This window comes from Sinocyclocheilus grahami, unplaced genomic scaffold (assembly GCF_001515645.1).
Source record: "Sinocyclocheilus grahami isolate Dianchi unplaced genomic scaffold, SAMN03320097.WGS_v1.1 scaffold1035.1, whole genome shotgun sequence".
Lineage (NCBI taxonomy): Eukaryota > Metazoa > Chordata > Actinopteri > Cypriniformes > Cyprinidae > Sinocyclocheilus > Sinocyclocheilus grahami.
This window is the reverse complement of record NW_015506214.1, coordinates 303,370-322,914: the sequence shown is the minus strand read 5'-3', so window position 1 is coordinate 322,914 and position 19,545 is coordinate 303,370. Positions and strand designations below refer to the sequence as shown.

Here is a 19,545-nt window from a genome sequence, read left to right as displayed (position 1 = left end):
TCAGTACAGTTTAATCGAATGTCTATCATTTATCTCACAATAAAAATACCACAAAACTTTTTTTAATGTTTTTAGGCAAAGTAATAATTTGGCACAGCATAACTTCATGGAAACACAAAGATCAATTTGTATGTTCAAATGTATGGAAGAAATTGATATGTCTAGTTCACACTTTGGCTGGCCAAAGCCTTCTTCCTAAGAGACAGGTATCTGTATTGAGCTACTGATGGTCAAGATAAACTTGTCAAGCAGAGCATCCTACACAATAATTATCCCACTGCATACTGGAGCTGCGATAACTAGTATACTTCTGACTTTGTGATACTAACTCTGTGCCCCAGATGCATAATAATAACAGCTTTATATATTAATGTTGTTTATCTTTCAGCCTTTGAAACAGAGAGAACGGAGAGTGAACTGTGCAGAGTTGCAGGCGTGGTCCTCTCCCTAGTGTCTATTTTGTTCATTGAGCCAAATGACAAGAAAGAAGACAATAGGCTTTGCCTATAACATGCCACCTCAAGGTTTAGAGAAGCCGGTAATATGGCATCCAGAGCGTTTTATGTTCAGAATTAGGGCACCTCTGTGGTTTCATTAGGGGAGGGGGCAGGATGAGCTGCTCTGGTGAGACTTCAAATAACAAAAATGAACACAAGCCCAGTCGCACCATTATGAAAGCGTGTCAAATCTCTGAAGCGTACTGCATTGCCATTTAAAGAAGGAATGTTAGTGATACAGCAATACACTAAAGCAAATATCTGTTGTCAGAAAAACAAAGAGAGCATATTTAGATCATAAGCTATAGGTTTTTAAGCCCTCATCATCTTCATAATAAATTCAAACTTTCACACATCTATTGCTCTATGTTGTTTCTATATTGTCCTTCTGATACATCAATAATTACATAAAAAAATATTTTAAGATATATTCAATAAAAAAGCTTGCTTGCAGCATGTGTGTGTGTGTGCGCATATATAATTGTTTTATTTTCATATATAGTAAAATACAAAACTACATAAGAATAATAATAACAATAATAGGAAAAATACAGGACAGTCATATATTTTATAATATTCATGCAGGATTAAACTCTGTATTTTTACAAGATAAACTATTCAAGGCTCCAGTGTGTTTTATAAAGTTTATGAATTCTATTTTGAGCTGCACTGTTGCTGTACGTTTTGAGAGGTATGCGTGCCGCATGTAAACACCCACGCAAATCATGAACAGTGAAAAATGTTCATCTCTGCACATTTCACTTTATTTCTCAGAGCAGCTTATAAAGTTGATTGATCTTTAATGTGTAGAAAAGTACTGATATGATAAAACAAACACATTTCTGGAACACAATATCAAAGACACGGATTGCCATGATTGAGGAGATGCAACCTCCAGTAACGTGGCTTCTTGTACCACATAAACAGCAGGAGGAAGATTTTTTGTGAAGGGAAATTTACTTTGACTCAAATTACAGGCACCCCTGCTGTTTGGTTTGATCGTCTGAGGCTATATTTATGAACATTAGATAAATGCTTGTGTATATACACGCATACCCCTCACAAATGCATATCATTTTATGGTGCATATGGTGTCTGCTTAGAAAGATGTTTTAGCACTTCTCCACCCAAGGCAATGCATCTCTCTGACACACACAAATCTTGATGTCAATCCGCATGTCTCCACACTTCCACTTAAGCTTCTATAATAGAGCTATAATGCAGCGTGGAAAAAGAGCGAGGAGGCGAGAAAGAGATCACACAACAGGGACACCTGTCATAACCCCAGCAAATCTATCTGGACCAGTAAAGAGCGACTCAAACAGTCAGATTGATTGCTGTCTTCCTCTCTCGCTGCGTGTTTGATCCAGTCCTTTAATTCCCTCTACTTGTTGTATCTGATCCATACAGCCTTCATCTCTCTGCCCAGTGCGCAACAGATGCGATCACTGAAGACTCTCATTGTTGTGTTAATTTATGTGCTGCTGTGCATAGCCCAAGGCAACGTGGGCATTGCAGGTTGGCTGTGAGTATCTCTAAACACAAACAAGATTGTGTCCATGAGACTGTCTGAAGGAGGATGTATTTCTGCTGCAGTTCACCATTAAGCTTTCCCACTCATCTCTAATTCCTTAATTGCAAAAAAGCAGGGATTTTATTACCATCGGTTAGATAAATTAGCACTAGAAAGGAATAAGAATAGAAACTAAAGAAGGATGACAGAGAGAGGCAGATGAAATGTGAGGGGGGGGAGGGGTGACGAGTCCCTGGAGGGAAGAAAGCAACATAAAGGAGAAAGAATAGAGCCAGGGAGACAGAGTGAGCAAGAGAGAGCGTGAATACGAGACTGGCAGACACCATTAGTCAAAGCCTGACAGCAGACTGTGACCGACAGGTAGACCAGTGCCAAGCAGGCTGCGGCAGCCTTGGCTCTGATTGGTTCTTCCCGTTTGGATGCCTTGTTCTTGATTAGAGTTGTTTTGAAAGACTAAGTAATCTCTAATGGCTCACTTAACTTTAGCTCAACACTGCCCCCTGTCTGTTATCACGTCACATAACTGTAGTGTGTGCAGGCACCGTATGCATTCTTCGAAGGCATAAAAAATAGAGCTAAGGTCCAAGAGGAATAGAGCGCTGCAGGAATGATGTATTTTTGTAGGCTAAAACCTAGGAAGAAGTTAGCGCTTCCGGTTTCATTGTCCTGAAGTTAATGGGCTCTTTGCATGCGTTTTTGGTTAAATGCCTAAAATAAAGTCTGTGGTTAACACAAGCTCAAGATATTTTCATGTTTTATATGACATAAAATACATCAGTAATACCCCTTTGGGATTTTTTTTTAAAGTGTTTACTTGGAAAATCTTTTTTTTTTTTACATAATGACTGAAAGAGTTGTTGGAAGTTTAATGGTGGTGGTGGTGTTTATAGCCTGTGTATAGCTTTTTACTTCTGCCGATTGTATTTATGCTTAAAAATTCATAAATGTTGTATTTAATGGTGTAGATCATCATGACGACCAACTTTGGTAGGACACAGAAGTTTGTTTTCCGCAATAATCCAAAAGCCAATGGAAAAATTCAAATTTTTAGAAGGGTTTTTAGTAAAGGAAACCAGAGAGATGCTATCTTTCGGTTTGGCCTACAAAAATATGTCAAGTTTATAATGGGAATGTCATGAAACCTCTGAAGAAGAAACGAAAAGGTTTAGACATAAATCCCCGAGTCCAAAGGGTCTAACTTGTACTGACTAACTTGTACCCCAAAGGGTTACTTGTACTGAGAACTTCTGGTGCCAGTGGCCCACAAGTCTATAGCACTTGATCAATTTCATCCACTCACGTCTGGTGATACACACACATACACATAAAACCTACAGATGGTGTAACACACTCACCCACACATTCAGTTCTGCTATTCCATATCTCATGTGTCATTACAGCTGAGAAAGGACCTAAAACAATCTGTCTTGATGCCTGGGGCTTAAGCTTGCTGGGAGATAAATTGACTTTTTAAGAAGTAGGCCTACTGAAGAGGAGAGCGCTAGTGTGAGAGTGTAAACTTTTAGTTTTGCCCGCCGGAAAGTATCCGTATTGTTTTTAAGTTGTCTGCATTTATAACATTCATAAAAATGGAAAATGAAAAGTAGGCAAGTAGAAATGTCATAGTATATGAATCAAAGTTTTATGACATTTATTTAACGTTTCATAGAAATATGATTGTACTATTATAAATACAAAAAAAATTATTATATTAAAAAATATCAGAGATAAATGCTTGCATGCACTGCTATTTAACATTCAAGGCTGTATGGGAAATAAAACTCAAGGATCTTTTGAAAAGGAACTATAACCTTGACACAGAAAGATAAAGGACAGAGAGAGAAAGAGAGAGAATTATGCACCACATGGTTGTTTGTGGTGCCCAGCTGAGAACATTAAAAACACTAAGACACTATTCAAATACACCAACACACTTACAGTCATTTCCCCAGATGTACAGATACAAGCTCAAAGTCACAAGGATTTACTTTGTTCAATCTGTGTTTAAGGCGATACTTTACACAGATACAAAGAAAATTTAAGGAATGAGCAACATAAAGATACAAATTAATAATTCATGCCAAACAAGTCGGCAGCATCATATTTGCTTAAATAGCTTAAAGAATAATTCAAAGTCTCTCTTGCAAAGGCATTAGCAGTGTACCGCAGGAGGACAGACTTAATGAAGAGAGCAATGAGCCCAGATGAACCCTAGATAGGACAGAGGTTTCTAATTACATTAGCAGTATCTCTCTCTCTCTCTGGGTGTGTGTGCCTGTTTGCTTTCTGAGGTGAGAGAGCAAAAGAAAGCGAGCGAGAGAGATCCAGTTGCATTATAGGTTGACAACAGCCCTTGTCCATTCACCTGTGAGACACTTCTGACCTTCAGTACACACCAGAGGCCCGTCACAACATAGATGCAACCACACAAACATTCATCATGGATCTGATGGGACACTATACCGCACCACTGTATTCACCGGCAATCAGCTGGCTGTGTTCAACTCTTCAATGACAGCGCGAAGCTCCATGCTGGCAGGACACAGAGGGATCTGAAAGAGTCAGAGCAGGTCAGTAAGATGAATAATGCAGAAAAAGAGTGACCTAGGAACACAGACAACAGAGTGCTGACGAATGCTAGCTATTGATTTCTGTGTAGAAAACAACTGTTAAGAGTTTATGAGACATGTATTTTTTTGCATTTGTATTTTATTCTTTTTTGAATTTCTTCTATTCTTGTATTGTAAGATGTTGAGAAAATATTTGTATTCTCTAACTGAAAAATGAAAATGATACAGTGGAATGAACACTAAATACACCAGTTCACAAATCTGGAATCACTAAGACATTTATGTATTTGAAGGAAACTCATATTTCTATTCACCAATGTAACATTTAATTGTTAAATAAAAGTTTTAAAAAAGACAAAAGAAAAAAGTGGTAACAGTACAACACAGTTCTCTGTTAATATTACTTTTAAGTTTCTGCACATATTTACACAATTTGATCATTATTGATTTGAACAATGAAAACACTGAAAATTGTAAAATGCTTTCATGTAATAAATGTAAGTACTTACCAAGTATATTGGTAAAGTATTACCAATTTTTTATTTTATTATTATTACTGTTTGAATGAAATAACTAATTTATATTTTATTAAATCATAAAGTGAAGCTTTAGTTATAGAAAAGAAACTCTAGAAGCTAATCAGTTTCTACTATCTTAAAAGAAGAAAGAAGACTGAATCTAACCAGTATGAAGTGAGAAGTGGATGGCCCAGATGTACAACAACAAGAGTACAAGCACATCAGTCCTTAGTTTGAGAAACAGAGTCTTCACTGGAGCTCAGCTGGCAGCCTCATTGAACAGTACTCACCAAAGACCAGCTTCATCTGCTTTAGTGGAGACTCTTGAAATATTGGCCACAACTACCTAAGAAATTCTTCTAAAACCAACACATAAAAGTCAATATAAATAAAGTGGGAACTATGTTACTGTCTCAGGGCATTTGTAGTTGAAGATTCACATACGACTTATAAGTGTAAAACATTGCAGTCTGTTCCAGGCAAGCATGCTGAAATGGTACTTAACTCTTTACCTTGTTTGACTCAAATAATTCTGCTCCAAATATATCAGGCAGTTCTCCCAGCGTGATCCTGGATAGGAGATTCTGGCAGTCCAGAATGATGCAACAGATCTTGAGAGACATGTTTGTAGATCCAGAGCTTCTGGCTGAACTAAATGAGGAGCAGAGGCAGATTCTTTTCTACAAAATACGTCAGGAGCAGGTGCGACGATGGACAGAGCGTGACAGCCAAGAAGGAAGCTGGGAAAGACCCCTGACCGAGGAGAGAGATGGTGAGTCTGGCAAGGCTAACTTTACTAGGCCTTCATGTAATCAGATTAAGTCTGCCAAATCTCATTCCAAGCACTCTATTACTGTAGATCCCAAGAGCAAACAACAAGAGGTGCTAATATACACTCATGGTGTGCTATTGTACTATTGAAAACATTTGAAAACTTTTATATCCAAATCGAAATCTCAGTTGGCCAGACACCGATTCACTTAATGAATCGTTAAAATATTGGTGTCCAAAACAGCATAAGAAAGCTTTTAAACGCTTGGCTTAAACGTGTGCTATAAATAAATAGCTCATAAATGACTGTTGAAATAGTATTCTCAATTGAACAGAGTAGAGGTTTGGACGCAGAAACAGTATTTAGTGCATTACAACTTAACTGTTCACCAAACAGTTGCTGGACCCCACTGACTTCCAATTTATTTATTTTTTCCCCATACCATGGAAGTCAATGGGGACCAGTAACTGTTTGGAAACCCACATTCTTCAAAATATTCTTTTGTGTTCAAGATAAGAAATATATTTATACAAGTTTGGAACAACTTGCGATTATAAACAATTTTAAACATTTACCGTTAATTTGTTTTGGCAACTTTATATCCTTAGTGGAGAATGCAATCCCAGCATGCATTGTGACGAGCTCAGTGATAAAATAAATTCAAGATGGTAGACACTGTGATAGAAAATACATTAAAATACATAGAAATATATTCTTTTAATATTTGTCTGCACTATGTATTTTTACCCTTATTAGGGTTTTAGCTTAACAACATGCTAACAGCACATGCTAACAGCAAACTCTACTGACACTCTGTCAAATCTTCTTTATGTTTATGTCAAGGATTTCAAATCTGCTACTTCTGAAGTTTCATGATGGTTAGGACAGTCCCTTTGTAGTCAGTAATCAGCTCAAAATTACAGTTTAAATACTCTTTAGTTAAAGAGTTAGTTCACTCTAAAATCAGAATCCTGTTGTCAATTACTCACCCTCATGTTATTTCAAAATCGATAAGGCTTTCTTACATCTTCAGAACACAAATGAAATTTTATTATTTTATCATCATTTTTGTTCATCTATTGAAAGTATACCCAAACAAAACTTTGACACATCAAAAACTACAATAACACATTGTAAATGTATCAAATAGTTTAATCCAAGTCATCTAAAGAAACATGATCACTTAATATGATAAACAGATTTAATTTAGGCTTTTATTTAGATATAAACACTGATCAACACATTGAGTTCATCAAATACGGAAACATGGATGAGTCCAACTTTTGGTTGCATGCACTGATAATGAATGGACAAAAATTATATTAAAGATATATTCATTTGTGTTTCAAAAATGAACATAAATCTTATGGGTTTGGAATGACATGAGGGTGATAAACGAGTGAATGATGACCATTTTCATTTTTGGGTGAACTATAACTTTAAAAAATATAATCTAGTCTGGTTTTCACATGTGCCTTTATCACCATCTCCAGAAAACAGAAAGAGTATTCAGTGGTTGCAGGGCAGAGATGGCGAGGTGTGGGTCTGGGTAATGGGGGACGCCCCTGGAGACAAACCATACCAGATGATTGTCAAAGAGCTGATGGAGGAGAGAGCCAGGCGACAGGCTCAGCTAGAAGCCCAGGAGCTGTGGTGAGGATTGTGAGCTGAACACCAAATCCATGATGTTTATCTGTATCAACTGACAAGATTGGAAACTTGTTTCATTTCTAAAATAAAAACATAAAATACGAAATATTTTCCTGAAGAGATTTATCATCATGCTTCAGTGTGCCACATAGAAATATAAGATTTATTTTGTTTATACAGAAAAATCATTTCATTCTTCCAAATATGCCTATAAGGAAGCAAAACAATACACAGGTGTGAAAGTTAAATCAGGTTGTTTCAGGAATTTTCTAATCCTATTTTATTAAAAGATTTTCCACCTTATTTTCTGGCATTTTCCAAGGCGGAAGAAAGAAGAAGAGATAAAGCAAAAGTTCAGAGATGCCATCACAAAGGAAAAAGCACGCTTAGTTGCAGGAAAGTGGAAGGAAGAAGCTGAGGACAGGAAGGCAGCCAAACAGGAGGAGGAACGGATACGGGAGAAACTAAAGGTAATTGATCAACAAAACCCTCAAACTTCTAAATGTGCTGCAAAATGAGAATATGCACTAATTGGCCTCAGCAAGATAAAAACGGTTGCCAGCATTCCACAAGAATCCAAACCATCTGCTAGAAAGTTTAGCAGGGGGAGTCACAAAACAATCCAAGTGATCAATTACTTGTAGGAGACCTGCAATGATGTCCACCTTTAGGGCCTAACATTCGTTTGGTGGATGTTGTTTAACACAGAAGTCTCTGTAAATTATTTAGGTAAGTGTGTGGAACGGCTGCAGTATGTGGAGGTGAGCCCTCAGTACTTCTATTCTCTCTACCTCCCTTTGAAAGACAGAGAACAATGAGAAAAACAACCAGGCAATCAATACTCAATCTGAAACCAACAGGAGGGCAACTTGCTGCATCAACGACAAAAACCAGGGCCGAGTGCTTTTTTTAGTTCCCCAAAACAGTCTATGTACTTTTGTTTTGTCATGTTAGTCTTAGTTGCTTCCCAGTTTGAGGCTAAATGAAACGGAAAATGTATTACACAAAGCTGAAGCTGCTTTTGGTTGATGTTGAGAAAAGTAGAAGTCATGTTAACATGTGAAAGGGTTAATGACAAATAAGAGCTCACAGAAAAATTAATAGGAGTAATCTATTAAAAACCTATTATTACATTTTAAGTGCTTGAAATTAGTTTAAAAATAGTCAATATCCAAGTAATATTCATGCTAATAACCAAGTTAATAGTGAGAATTGGACACTAAAGTGTTACCAATATTCTTATTAACTCACCAAAGTATTTAAAGTGAGAAGGGTACATAAAAACCATGAATTTTACAGTTAGATTTTGATGTTAAATCCACTATTGCATTGTATAAAAATGTTCTACAGTCTATACACAGTATTAAGTTAAATTACATAAGAAGTAACTGTAATTAAATTACAGAAAAAATAAGAGTAATCCGTTACTTTACTTTTTCATGGGAAAATGAATTAAATTACACTAACTAATTACTTAGTAACTAATTACACCCAACACTGGTTCCTACACTGCTCCAACACACAAACCATGTAGTTTTTAAATAAGCCTGAAGGACTTGATTAGCTGGATCAGGTGTGATTAATTAGGGTTGCATCTAAACTCTGCAGGGCTCCGGCCCTCCAGGACCGGAGTTTGACACCCCTGCTGTAGACAGAGCTGGTTTTGACGGTGATTGTTTGACACTACCATTGAGAAATTTTAACCAAACTATGTTACAGACTTTTCATTAAGACCCTAAAGAATATTATCAACTTGTGGAAAATGGGCATCCAATGACCCCTTTAAATATCATACGTTTTTGAGGAGTCACATGACATTTTACAAACTGAACTAAGTTGCCTTGTCATAATAAATGTCAAATTCCCCGACATGTCATGGGTCTTATCTTACTTCCTGCTGACCGCATTACAAAAAAAGATATTCAAACATCAATAGGCAGTGAAGTAGTTTTGTTGAATCACACTTTTTAAATGTATGCCTTCCAAAAGATATCAAACTTTACTTCGGGGAAAAAAAAACAAGCCATTGTATACGTGAATTTGTATTTTAATGTATTTTTTAAATGATGTCATTGACCCAAAATTTACATGCATGGTATTGTGGCCAGTCAAAAACCTGTCAACTTTATAAGAATGAATAAGAATGTTTGGCTGTAGGAAAGTGAGGGCAGAGTAAATTAATCTTAAAGAGGAGATAAGATCCTAAAGGCATCTCCAATGCTGCAGGATTAGTTATTCAGAAGTTGCACTGATGGCATTATCTTTTCAAAGAGGAGAAAAAGAAAATGGCAGAACGTAGGAGGAGTCGGGGCAGACAAGTGTGGCGGCACGACCGTTTTTCAATATTCACACTGCAGATTCCCAAAGAGGCCTTGATGGTTAGCGGCCTGTTAATGAGACCTTCTAAAGAAACTTGTAAAAAAATTAAAGAGCTCATTTATCACAGCCCACATATCATCCCTGATAGGAAAGTTAAAGTCATTACACTTTGAAGTGTTTCTCTCACAATACTCCTTAAGAAATCTTTTAAAAAGACTGTCGAGGCACAATGTAAAGAGAAGCGTGAAAAGAAAATGGGTGAACCTCTCAAAAGTTGTTTTAGGCCCTGTCCACGCAAACGCGGTTATTTTTAAAACCGCAGCTTTTTCTACGCAGTTTGGCCGTTCGTCCACACGCAAACACAGCACCAGTTCACTGAAACCGAACATTTTTGAAAACGCCTGCCAGGGTGAAGGTTTTCAAAAACTCCGGTTGCAGTGTTATCATGTAGACAGCGAAACCGGAGTTTTTGGCTTGTGACATCGGCGCCTGCACTGTTATCTCCGCCTACTAGAGACTTTTTCAGGCTTCTGATTGGCCAACATGGCTTTACGGTTGAGATTATATCACCACCTGTTGGTTTGGCATGCTCTTGACAGTGCTTCATAGCATGCGTTTGCGTTTTCATGTGGACAGAGATTTTTTTTAAAACGGAAGAAGAAAAACTCCGTTTATAAAAATACCCGTGTACGTGTGGACATGGCCTTAGTTAGACGTTCTTCAGTTTATGAGAAGACACTTCAATAAAGAGCAACTATGTCAGCAAACTCAAAGACAAACATCTCCATACTAAATGAACCAAGAATGAACAATATTTTCCATAGCAACTGTCATGGCCTAAACTGCAGTCATCTTTTTGGACTCTACTGGTCTATACAAGGAGTGTCTGTTTTCAGATAACGCCTCATTGGTAATTACCTTATGCCAATAATTACACGGCTTAAGTATCTTAAACAACCATGTTAGTGTCCTAGAGGATTAATTATTCAACCAAATGATTTCCATTTCAACACAGCTAATGAGCCACTGGTGCTAATTCATTAGTGCTGCAAGAGTTAGAACAACATCCTGAGCCTAAGTAAGGACTGAGGTGCATTTGATTTGTCAACACTCTCTCTGTCACAAAAAAAGTGTTACTCTCACACAGAAACAAGAGGAAGAGGAGAGGCAGAGGGAAGAGGAGGAGATACGACGTGCAGAGGAAAAAAGGGCCAAGGAGCTATATATGTCTCTTGAACAAGAACAAAAAAGAAGTGAACAAGGTGACAAAGAGTGGGAGGAACAATGTGAGTGAAGATGTTATTTCTTCATATACATTTTCATCTGTCAAACCCCTTCTGTTTATTATGTCTCTTCTTAACATCTACAAAAATCTCTTTAGCCTGTTGTGTGGATGTTAAAAAAAGGTTTAAAAATGAATCATAAAAACCTGGTAACCTAATAAATACCAGTTTACCATGTTTATATATACATATATATATATATAGAGAGAGAGAGAGAGAGAGAGAGAGAGAGAGAGAGAGGGGTATAAGTTAGTCAAGTTGTTTTTAAACATGGTAACTAGTCAATCTAGTCAATGTTTAATCAATTTACCTAGTCAATGTTCTACCTGGTATACAACTGTATAGCAGCTAGATTGTTGCTACAAAGACAGTCTAGCTTAGACCAGCTAGAAACCAGCATGTTCCAAAACACACTTTCCACAGCTTTTATAAGCATTATATAAATTATATAAGCTGGATTTTCCAGCAAAGTTGCATGCAATCTATTCTTTCTTATAAATTTTTCTCCATCTGACCATCTATTCTTTCTACTTCTTCCTCTTTAGTACGTCGCTCCAAAGAAGCTGATGAGGAGATGACAAGAAAGGCTCGCTGGGCGAGAGATGAGCATAAGCGCCAGTCACTACGGGCCATAGAGAAAGGCCACGTTGCTAGTCTGAGTGGCCATTTCCAGAAACAATCCCACCGGAGACACAGTACTTTCACTGAACCATCTGTTAATCCAGTTTCTAGCAATGAAGTCCGTCCCAGGCCCGGCCTTCAGCGTGCAGAACCCCCTCTGTCCCGGCGCAGACAAAGCCGCAGGCATAGTACAACAGCAACACAACCACTAATGGACAGGTAGCCATTCTGTAGAGAAATAACAGTATGTGATACTGAATATAGATTATACTATATTCAAGCACTTTAAGCAAATATTTATTTATTTGGAACACACAAACATTAGAATTCTGGCTGATATGGAGAATTATTTTCATGTTATCACCAAAATCTATACTATTTTATTTTGTATTCAGCAGACATTTTAATTCCAAGTTAATTTAGGCATCTTAAATTTATATCTTAGACTTAGAGCATTAAAATGGATATGTTTTTAATTTCCCAAAGATTACATTTACCAGTGACCCTTACATATGTGTGCATAAAAAATTCCCTACAGAATAAACGCTTTAGACCACCCTAAGCTGGTTCGTAGGTCTTAGCTGGTTTAAGCTGGTCTAGCTTGCCTCCCAGACTGTCCAAGCCCATGTTCAGTTGGTTCAGCTGCTCTCCCAGCCTTAAATGCTCTAATATAGGCAAACCAGGCCTTGTTGACCAGATTGAGAGACCATCTAAAATCACCAAACCATCTTATGCTGGTCCTATTAAAAAAATTATGCATTAGATCAAGAGCTGTGTAATTCTGTAAAGTAGCGCTTTCCTTTCCCATTAGCCCTGCATGGGTGCGAACACCACGGCCCAGTTCCAGGGAAATGGTTACTCTCTGGTTCACTGAAGAGCAGAAACCAAAACAAGCGGGATACGAACGGAATGGCAATGCTATCGCACCGTGGTTCCACGGTAAGATTTCTTAATGACCTATCTGGTGTCTCCCGTTATCTGATACGATGCATTAAAATCCATGACCAACTGTTAAATTGTGTGCAACACGAATAGCTTGCCACTGCCAGCATTAATTGCAGAATGTAGTTGACGACTACCATCCCGTAAGCAAGTGGAAAACATGAGTAGTTTTAGCGAAGCAGACATATGCTAGCACCTCTCAAGCAGATAACAGATCTCTGCCCATTTGTATACACACTGTCACCCAGATCCACAAGGAGAGAGAAATGGAGTGTGGAATATGCAGCCCTTGTTTTGAAACCAGAAACTAGCCGACCAACAGATGGAGAGTGGTGGTGTGTGTGTCTGCATCTACTTGTACACGGACAGACAGTAGAGAGAAATTGAGAGGGAGTGCTCAATAATTCAAAGGCTTTGCTAGGCTAATTACTGGCATGAGTCCTGCAGCTTTGTCATGTTAGAATGGGTTACAGTGTGTGACTCCTGGTTAAATGACAAGAGAGCAGATTAATAGGCTTGTGAGTGTCGGAAATTCCAATGGAATATGGGCCACACATCAGTCTGTGTGATTCTGAATAGATGCGTCTAGATAAGAGGACAGACACACACTCATTCATACCCTTACTGACACACACATACACAAGCCACGGTGTCGATTTACACCAACACTGCTGGTAGAGATACATGGAAAAAACATACTATGCCACTTTCTATCTGGCACTTGATGACTCCATTACAGAGATAACAAGATTACAATGGAAACTATGCTGAAATACACTCTTAAAAATAAAGGTGCTTCACGATGCCATAGAAGAACCTTTTTGTCTAAATGGTTCCATAAAGAACTTTTAACATCTGAAGAACCTTTCTGTTTCACAAAAGGTTCTTTGTGGTGAAAAAAGGTTCTTCAGATTACAAAAAGGTAAGAAAGAGATGGTTCTTTAAAGAACCTTTGACTGAATGGTTCTTTGTGGAACCAAAAATGGTTCTTCTATAGCATCGCTTGAAGAACCTTTTGAAGCACCTTTATTTTTAAGAGTGTACCTACACAACAACTCTTAAGTAGAAGTCGTGGCCTAATGGTTAGTGTCGGACTCATAACCCAAAGGTTTTTGGATGGGTAAATGCAGAGCACTAATTCCGAGTATGGGTCACCATACTTGGCCACATGTCACGTCACTTAATTTGTTACCCTTGTGGGAAAAAAAACTGTATTGAATGTGCACTTGTAGTGTACTTCAAATCAAAAGTACAAAAAGCTACTTGCAGATAATATAATATTAGCATGAACTCATGACTATAATTATTACAAAGTGCACTTTTCAAAAGTATACTTAATGTCAAATAAAAGTTGCTTCAAAGAAGTAGACTTATTTTGATGTGTTGACTAACATAGTAAAGCACATTTAAAGTGCATGATTAGAATTTTAACTAGTGTGTTATTCAGTATTACATTTAAAGGAAATATATTTTAAACATACTAAATTACAGCTTTATCTTACAGATGAGATGTGTATATGCAAACATATTTAAACACATGACATACAAGTTTCAATAGAACTAACATTACATTTTAGTTTACCATAAATGTTTGTCAGTACATTCAACTGTAACCATATTTCAAAAAAATGAAATTGCATACATTACATTTTAAATTTAATCTCAAATAGCATACAATTAATTGTCTGGCCTGTTTACCCTTTTCACAAGGGTAAACAGGCCAGTGTTTGTGAGGTGCCTCAGTTAATATCCACAAAAAATTGTTTTGAATTAGTGTACACATAATTAATAGCATTATAAATAAAAGTTTATAATGCTGCTCCACTGACAGTTTACTGTGATGTCTATGCTGAAGGTATCATCTCCCGAGAGGACTCAGAGACACTGCTTATGAATGCTGCTGAGGGCTCTTTCTTGGTACGGGTCAGTGAGAGGATATGGGGCTACACACTGTCCTATCGCACAGCCAGCGGTTTCAAGCATTTCCTTATCGATGCTTCTGGGGACTATTACAGCTTTCTGGGTGTGGACCAGAACCGTCATGCCACCCTTGCTGACCTCATCGACTTCCACAAGGTAAAAGAGCAGTAATAGTGTGTGACATATGGGTAAATTGATTTTTACCTCAAGAATGCAAAAGATTAAAAAAATTCTCTATACCAACCAAAATACATTTAAAATAGTTGATATAAATCGTTCACAGTAAGGCCAGTAAATTTAGTAAACAGAAAATAACGTAATTTCCTGTACTTTTTGAGAACAAAAGCTTAAGGTTCTGTTATCATTTAACTTAATCACCATCATGTTGTTCTAAGGCAGTGCATGTCCAGACTGCTCTTTTCCATTCAATGAGATTGGACTGATGAGGCTCAAGGAATTAAGCTTCAAAAAAAGTCAAAGCACAACAAAAGCATGATTAAAGTACTCCATACAAGGCTGTTAAACCCATTAGTCAAAATTAATAGTGCGCTTCATAGTCTTTTGGACAGAGTCGATTTATCAAATCGAACATTTTAGTGAAGAACAATCTGGGGCTCGGGCCGTGTCAAGGTCAGAAGGGACAGTTTGTTCGACAAACTAACCAATCTTTTTCTAACGATACTGTCGTATACCGACCTGAGAAACATTCTCTTCATAATATTGCAGGAATCAAGCAGTGCGCCCAATTTTTCCTGTCGTTTATTTAGAATCACAACTTGCGATGATTCTTGAATTATTTTGAGTCGGTTCTTTTTTTTGCATGAATCGGTCAGGCTAACTCTGAATCAATTGAACCATTTGCTTCGCAAAATGATTCACTTTTTCGAAGCTTTAGCGATTCCTGCTGGTCAAAAGAGTAAAACCAGTTACAATCCAATCCACAGTCCTATTAAATGTAATATAGTAGCCTAATTACAGTTAAATATGAAGTGTCTGTATAATTTGTTTTCTTTTAATAATGTGTAGTGTTTGTTTTACATTATTTAGATTTAGCTTATGCCAATTATAAAAACAATAAACTATCATTCTGCCTTTTTATAATTTTTTTATTATTATTATTCATTACAATTGAACCTACATTAGGATCTGACGAGATGACTTAAAGCCATTGGTTAGTTCATAATTTCAGTATTTTTGTAGATTTTTCTTATCGTCTGACTTTAGAGTATGTCGATTCATCCACTGGGGCATTATGGATCCCGTTGTGTTCATTTTGTGTGTGTTTTTAAGCGTCAATTTTGGGAGTCCCTAATATATAGACTCACAGAGACGGAATATTTTAGATTTAAAGTCTTCGTTTATGTTTATCTGAAGAAATAAAGCATAGGCTATACATCTAGGGCGACATGAGGGTGGTTAAATGATGAGAGAATTTACATTTTTTGGATGGAGTAGTGGTAGGTAGCCTTTACTTTTAAGGTATGAATCGGTTCACAGTTCAGTAAGAAACATTTTAAAAAGTCCAGTCACGCACTCAGTCGTTTGCAGCTGGTTGTTATTAAACTGAGTTACAATCGAATGAAACAACCGTCCTATCATTTGCCATGAAAACTTATGTTTTGGACACGTATTGTGAAGTAAATAAATGATGGCATAATGTGCCTTTGCCAATAAACTGCCTTCAGTTTGGAAATTAATTACTTTCTTGTGCAGCCATTCAGTGCTTGTAGCAGTGCTTGTTCAGATGTAAGTTTTCATCATTCTCCAGAACAATGTTTTTACTGTGGAGAAGCTCTGATGTCCAGATACATGACAGCATGTGCAGGATTAAAGTTTGGTCCATCTTAAAGTCTCTGGATCTCTAAAAGTGCTGTAACATCTCAACATGTGAGGAATGGATTAGGAGTCAGGGCTGATTCCTGAGTCAAACAATGTAATGTAATCTGTACTAAAGCAACTTTCAATAACTGAGAGCTTGCCTGGCATCTCCACAAACCTTCAGCATAGCCTGTGTAACCATGGATATGTATTTCACTTTCTGGAATGCTGTCACAAGCTGTGAAATCTCTGACATTAGTTACATGCAAATGCAGGCGACGTTGTACAACTGTCAACAAGCGTTCCCGCTTCACGCCTCTGCAATATGGTAAAAATAAATAAAAAGCACTGTAGAACCTGTCTACATATATATGAAAATTACAGTGGGTTTAGCTCAGATAGAGACAATCACCGAATGAATAAAAAAGCAAGTCAGATTTACACAGCACATAGCAGTGCTGGAAACAAGACTGCCCTCACTATTTCAGGCCACATTTGACATATGTTTGAATATGTAAAATAGATCGAATGACGCATAGCATGCTCCTTTTTAGCATAAGATGATTTCCAGCCATTGTGTATCAGAAAACAGACTTTAAATCTTGTACTAATTCTATTAGAATGCACAGTGCACTGAAAAATGGCAACATCTGTCTACTCTCAGGAGGAAATCATCACAACTACAGGGAAAGAGCTGCTGCTGGAGGCCTGCAAGCGGACTGGACCCTCTGTGGATTTCGGTGGGCTTTTCCCGTGACTCCTTGCACACTAAAGACTTCAAAGGCAACTCTCTGTATAGGGCAGCTAATGTAGCAGGGTGTTCGCTGCATTTCAAAGAACATGGTCAAAAATAAACAAGATTTCTGGTCCTCATGTTCTGCCTCTGAGTTACAGTGCCTTATGATCAGGCCTCAACGGAAAGACTTTTTTTCCTGTGCTAATTTTTAAGGAAAATAGGTAGAATTCTGGGTTTAAACATTGTGAATGTGTTAAAGGATGCAGATTATACTAATTACGTAGAAATGTGTAGACCTTTGTGACACTGTATATTCTGTGCTGATTTTTTAATGAAAATATTAAGAATTCTCGGTTTATACATGGTAAAAATGAGTTAAATGAAGCAAATTATACAGAAATGCGTACAACTTTAAAAACTTCTCTTTTTTTGCTTTTTATGTGCTGACTTTTAAGGAAAATATGAAGAATTCTGGTTTTAAAGAAGGTAAATTGTGTTAAATGAAGCAGATTATACAAATTATACACAGCTGCATGAAACTTTTAAAGAATTTTTTGCATTTTCTGTGCTGATTTTTAAGAAAAATATGTTGAATTCTGATTTCAAACTTGGTTAAAATGTTAAGTGAGGTAGATTATACAAATTATGCAGTGATATGTACAACTTTGAGGCTTTTTTGCATTTCCTGGACTGATTTTTTTTTTTTATGAAAAAAACCATGTTAAATGAAGCAGATTATACTAATTATGTGCAAATGTGTAGACACAAACTAGCCTGATGTAAAGGAACTGTGCACGGATCCGGGTATGAAAAGCCATAAGCGATCAATTTTCTGCTCTTTTATTATTTATTTAGTCAAATGTATTCATGTAGTGCAAGCATAAATGTATCTGAAATAGAATTATTATTTTCTGTTCTTTATAATAGGATGTGATGCAAAAAGCTATGTAAATAAGAACCAGTGGGGACACTGAAACAATGCATCCAAAGAAAGTGTGTCTAAGGAAGGACGGATTTAACAACAACAGGAAAAGACTGTTTCCTCAGTCCATCCTTTAGTTGTACTGAAGCTTTTTCCATGAGAGAGATAGTGGTTCTGTATCTTCCACTGAGATAAATCAGATCTTCTATACTTCTGACCCAGCAAAATATGTGCAAATCACCCTACAGAGGGTCGATGGTCTTTTTTATTTGTTCGCAATATGTTCCCACTCCATCTGCCCTGCCAGAAAGGCCATAGTGGGACTTTTTATTAGGACGGATTTTCAAAGGTCTTCAATCTAATATAGAGGGGACCATGAAATGGCGAAGTTACCAAGATCCCAGTTCTGCTTTATCACCATTGAGCAGGACACTCCAGGTTTCTCCAGCATGATTGTGCTTGTAATTAGTGTGTCCAAGTCACTTTGAACTGGAAAATGCCACTACTAAATAATAAGAGAGATGCTTTAGTGGTTTTATGGGCTGAAAAGACACAAGGTTTGTGGCAAATGTACTGCACTGCAGGTTTTCTCAAGAAGTGGACCTTTCAGACCTGAAAGTCTGATGCTCGGATGTCATAACCCAGAGCAAAGTTTGAATTTTAAAGGTTGGTTTAATGTTACATTGTTTAGGTTGTTTTATGTCCCTGCTCCAGGCAATGTTTTAATAGAGCCCTGGGGAAACGTTCCTACTTTTAATTGCTCCAGTCATTCTCCCATACTTCTACAACACTCGATTATTTTAATGAATTGTTTCTTTATGAAGAAAATGAATCTATATACGTTCGTAAATATCAGTGCGAAAAGATATTCACTACACATTTTACTTCCATAATATGATGCATTTCTAAAATGAAATTCTTTTTTTTTCACTGATTATTTGTGCACAAACAGAACAGGAATGTGCATTTAAAAGGTATAGTACCATTCAAAGTTCAGGATCATTAAGATTTTTTTTTAATATATATATATAATACTTTTATTCAGCAAGGACACATTTTAGAATTTTGGGGTGGACTCCATAGCTGGACTATTTATGTCCACTATTTATTAAGACTAAAAATCTTTTTGAGCAACAAATCAGCATATTAGAATGATTTCTGAAGGATCATGTTCCACTGAAGACTGCAGTAATGGCTGCTAAAAATTCAGCTTTGCCATCACAGGAACAAGTTACATTTGAATATATATTACAATTTAAATATTAAATAGTTTAAGTAGTTATTTTACATAGTAATAATGTTTCTATATAATAATATTATTGTTTTACTGTATATTTTGATCAAATCAATGCAGTCTTGGTGAGCTTAAGACATTGTTGAAATAAACTCAAGAACTCTATTGCTTTTTACTGATACGTTTTTACTAAGTTGTCTGTATGTGTA

The 19,545-nt window shown here is 36.9% G+C and overlaps 1 protein-coding gene across 1 annotated transcript; it reads left to right on the top strand.

Annotated features, from left to right (window-relative positions):
- The first annotated feature begins 5,716 nt into the window (after positions 1–5,716).
- On the top strand, positions 5,717–17,304 carry LOC107565924 (SH2 domain-containing protein 4B-like). Its single transcript, XM_016251230.1, has 8 exons — positions 5,717–5,891; positions 7,385–7,544; positions 7,864–8,011; positions 11,008–11,146; positions 11,689–11,983; positions 12,576–12,703; positions 14,562–14,782; positions 17,109–17,304. The coding sequence occupies exons 1-8, from the start codon at positions 5,717–5,719 to the stop codon at positions 17,199–17,201; spliced, it is 1,359 nt and encodes a 452-aa protein (XP_016106716.1). The 3' UTR covers positions 17,202–17,304.
- The last annotated feature ends 2,241 nt before the right edge of the window (positions 17,305–19,545 follow it).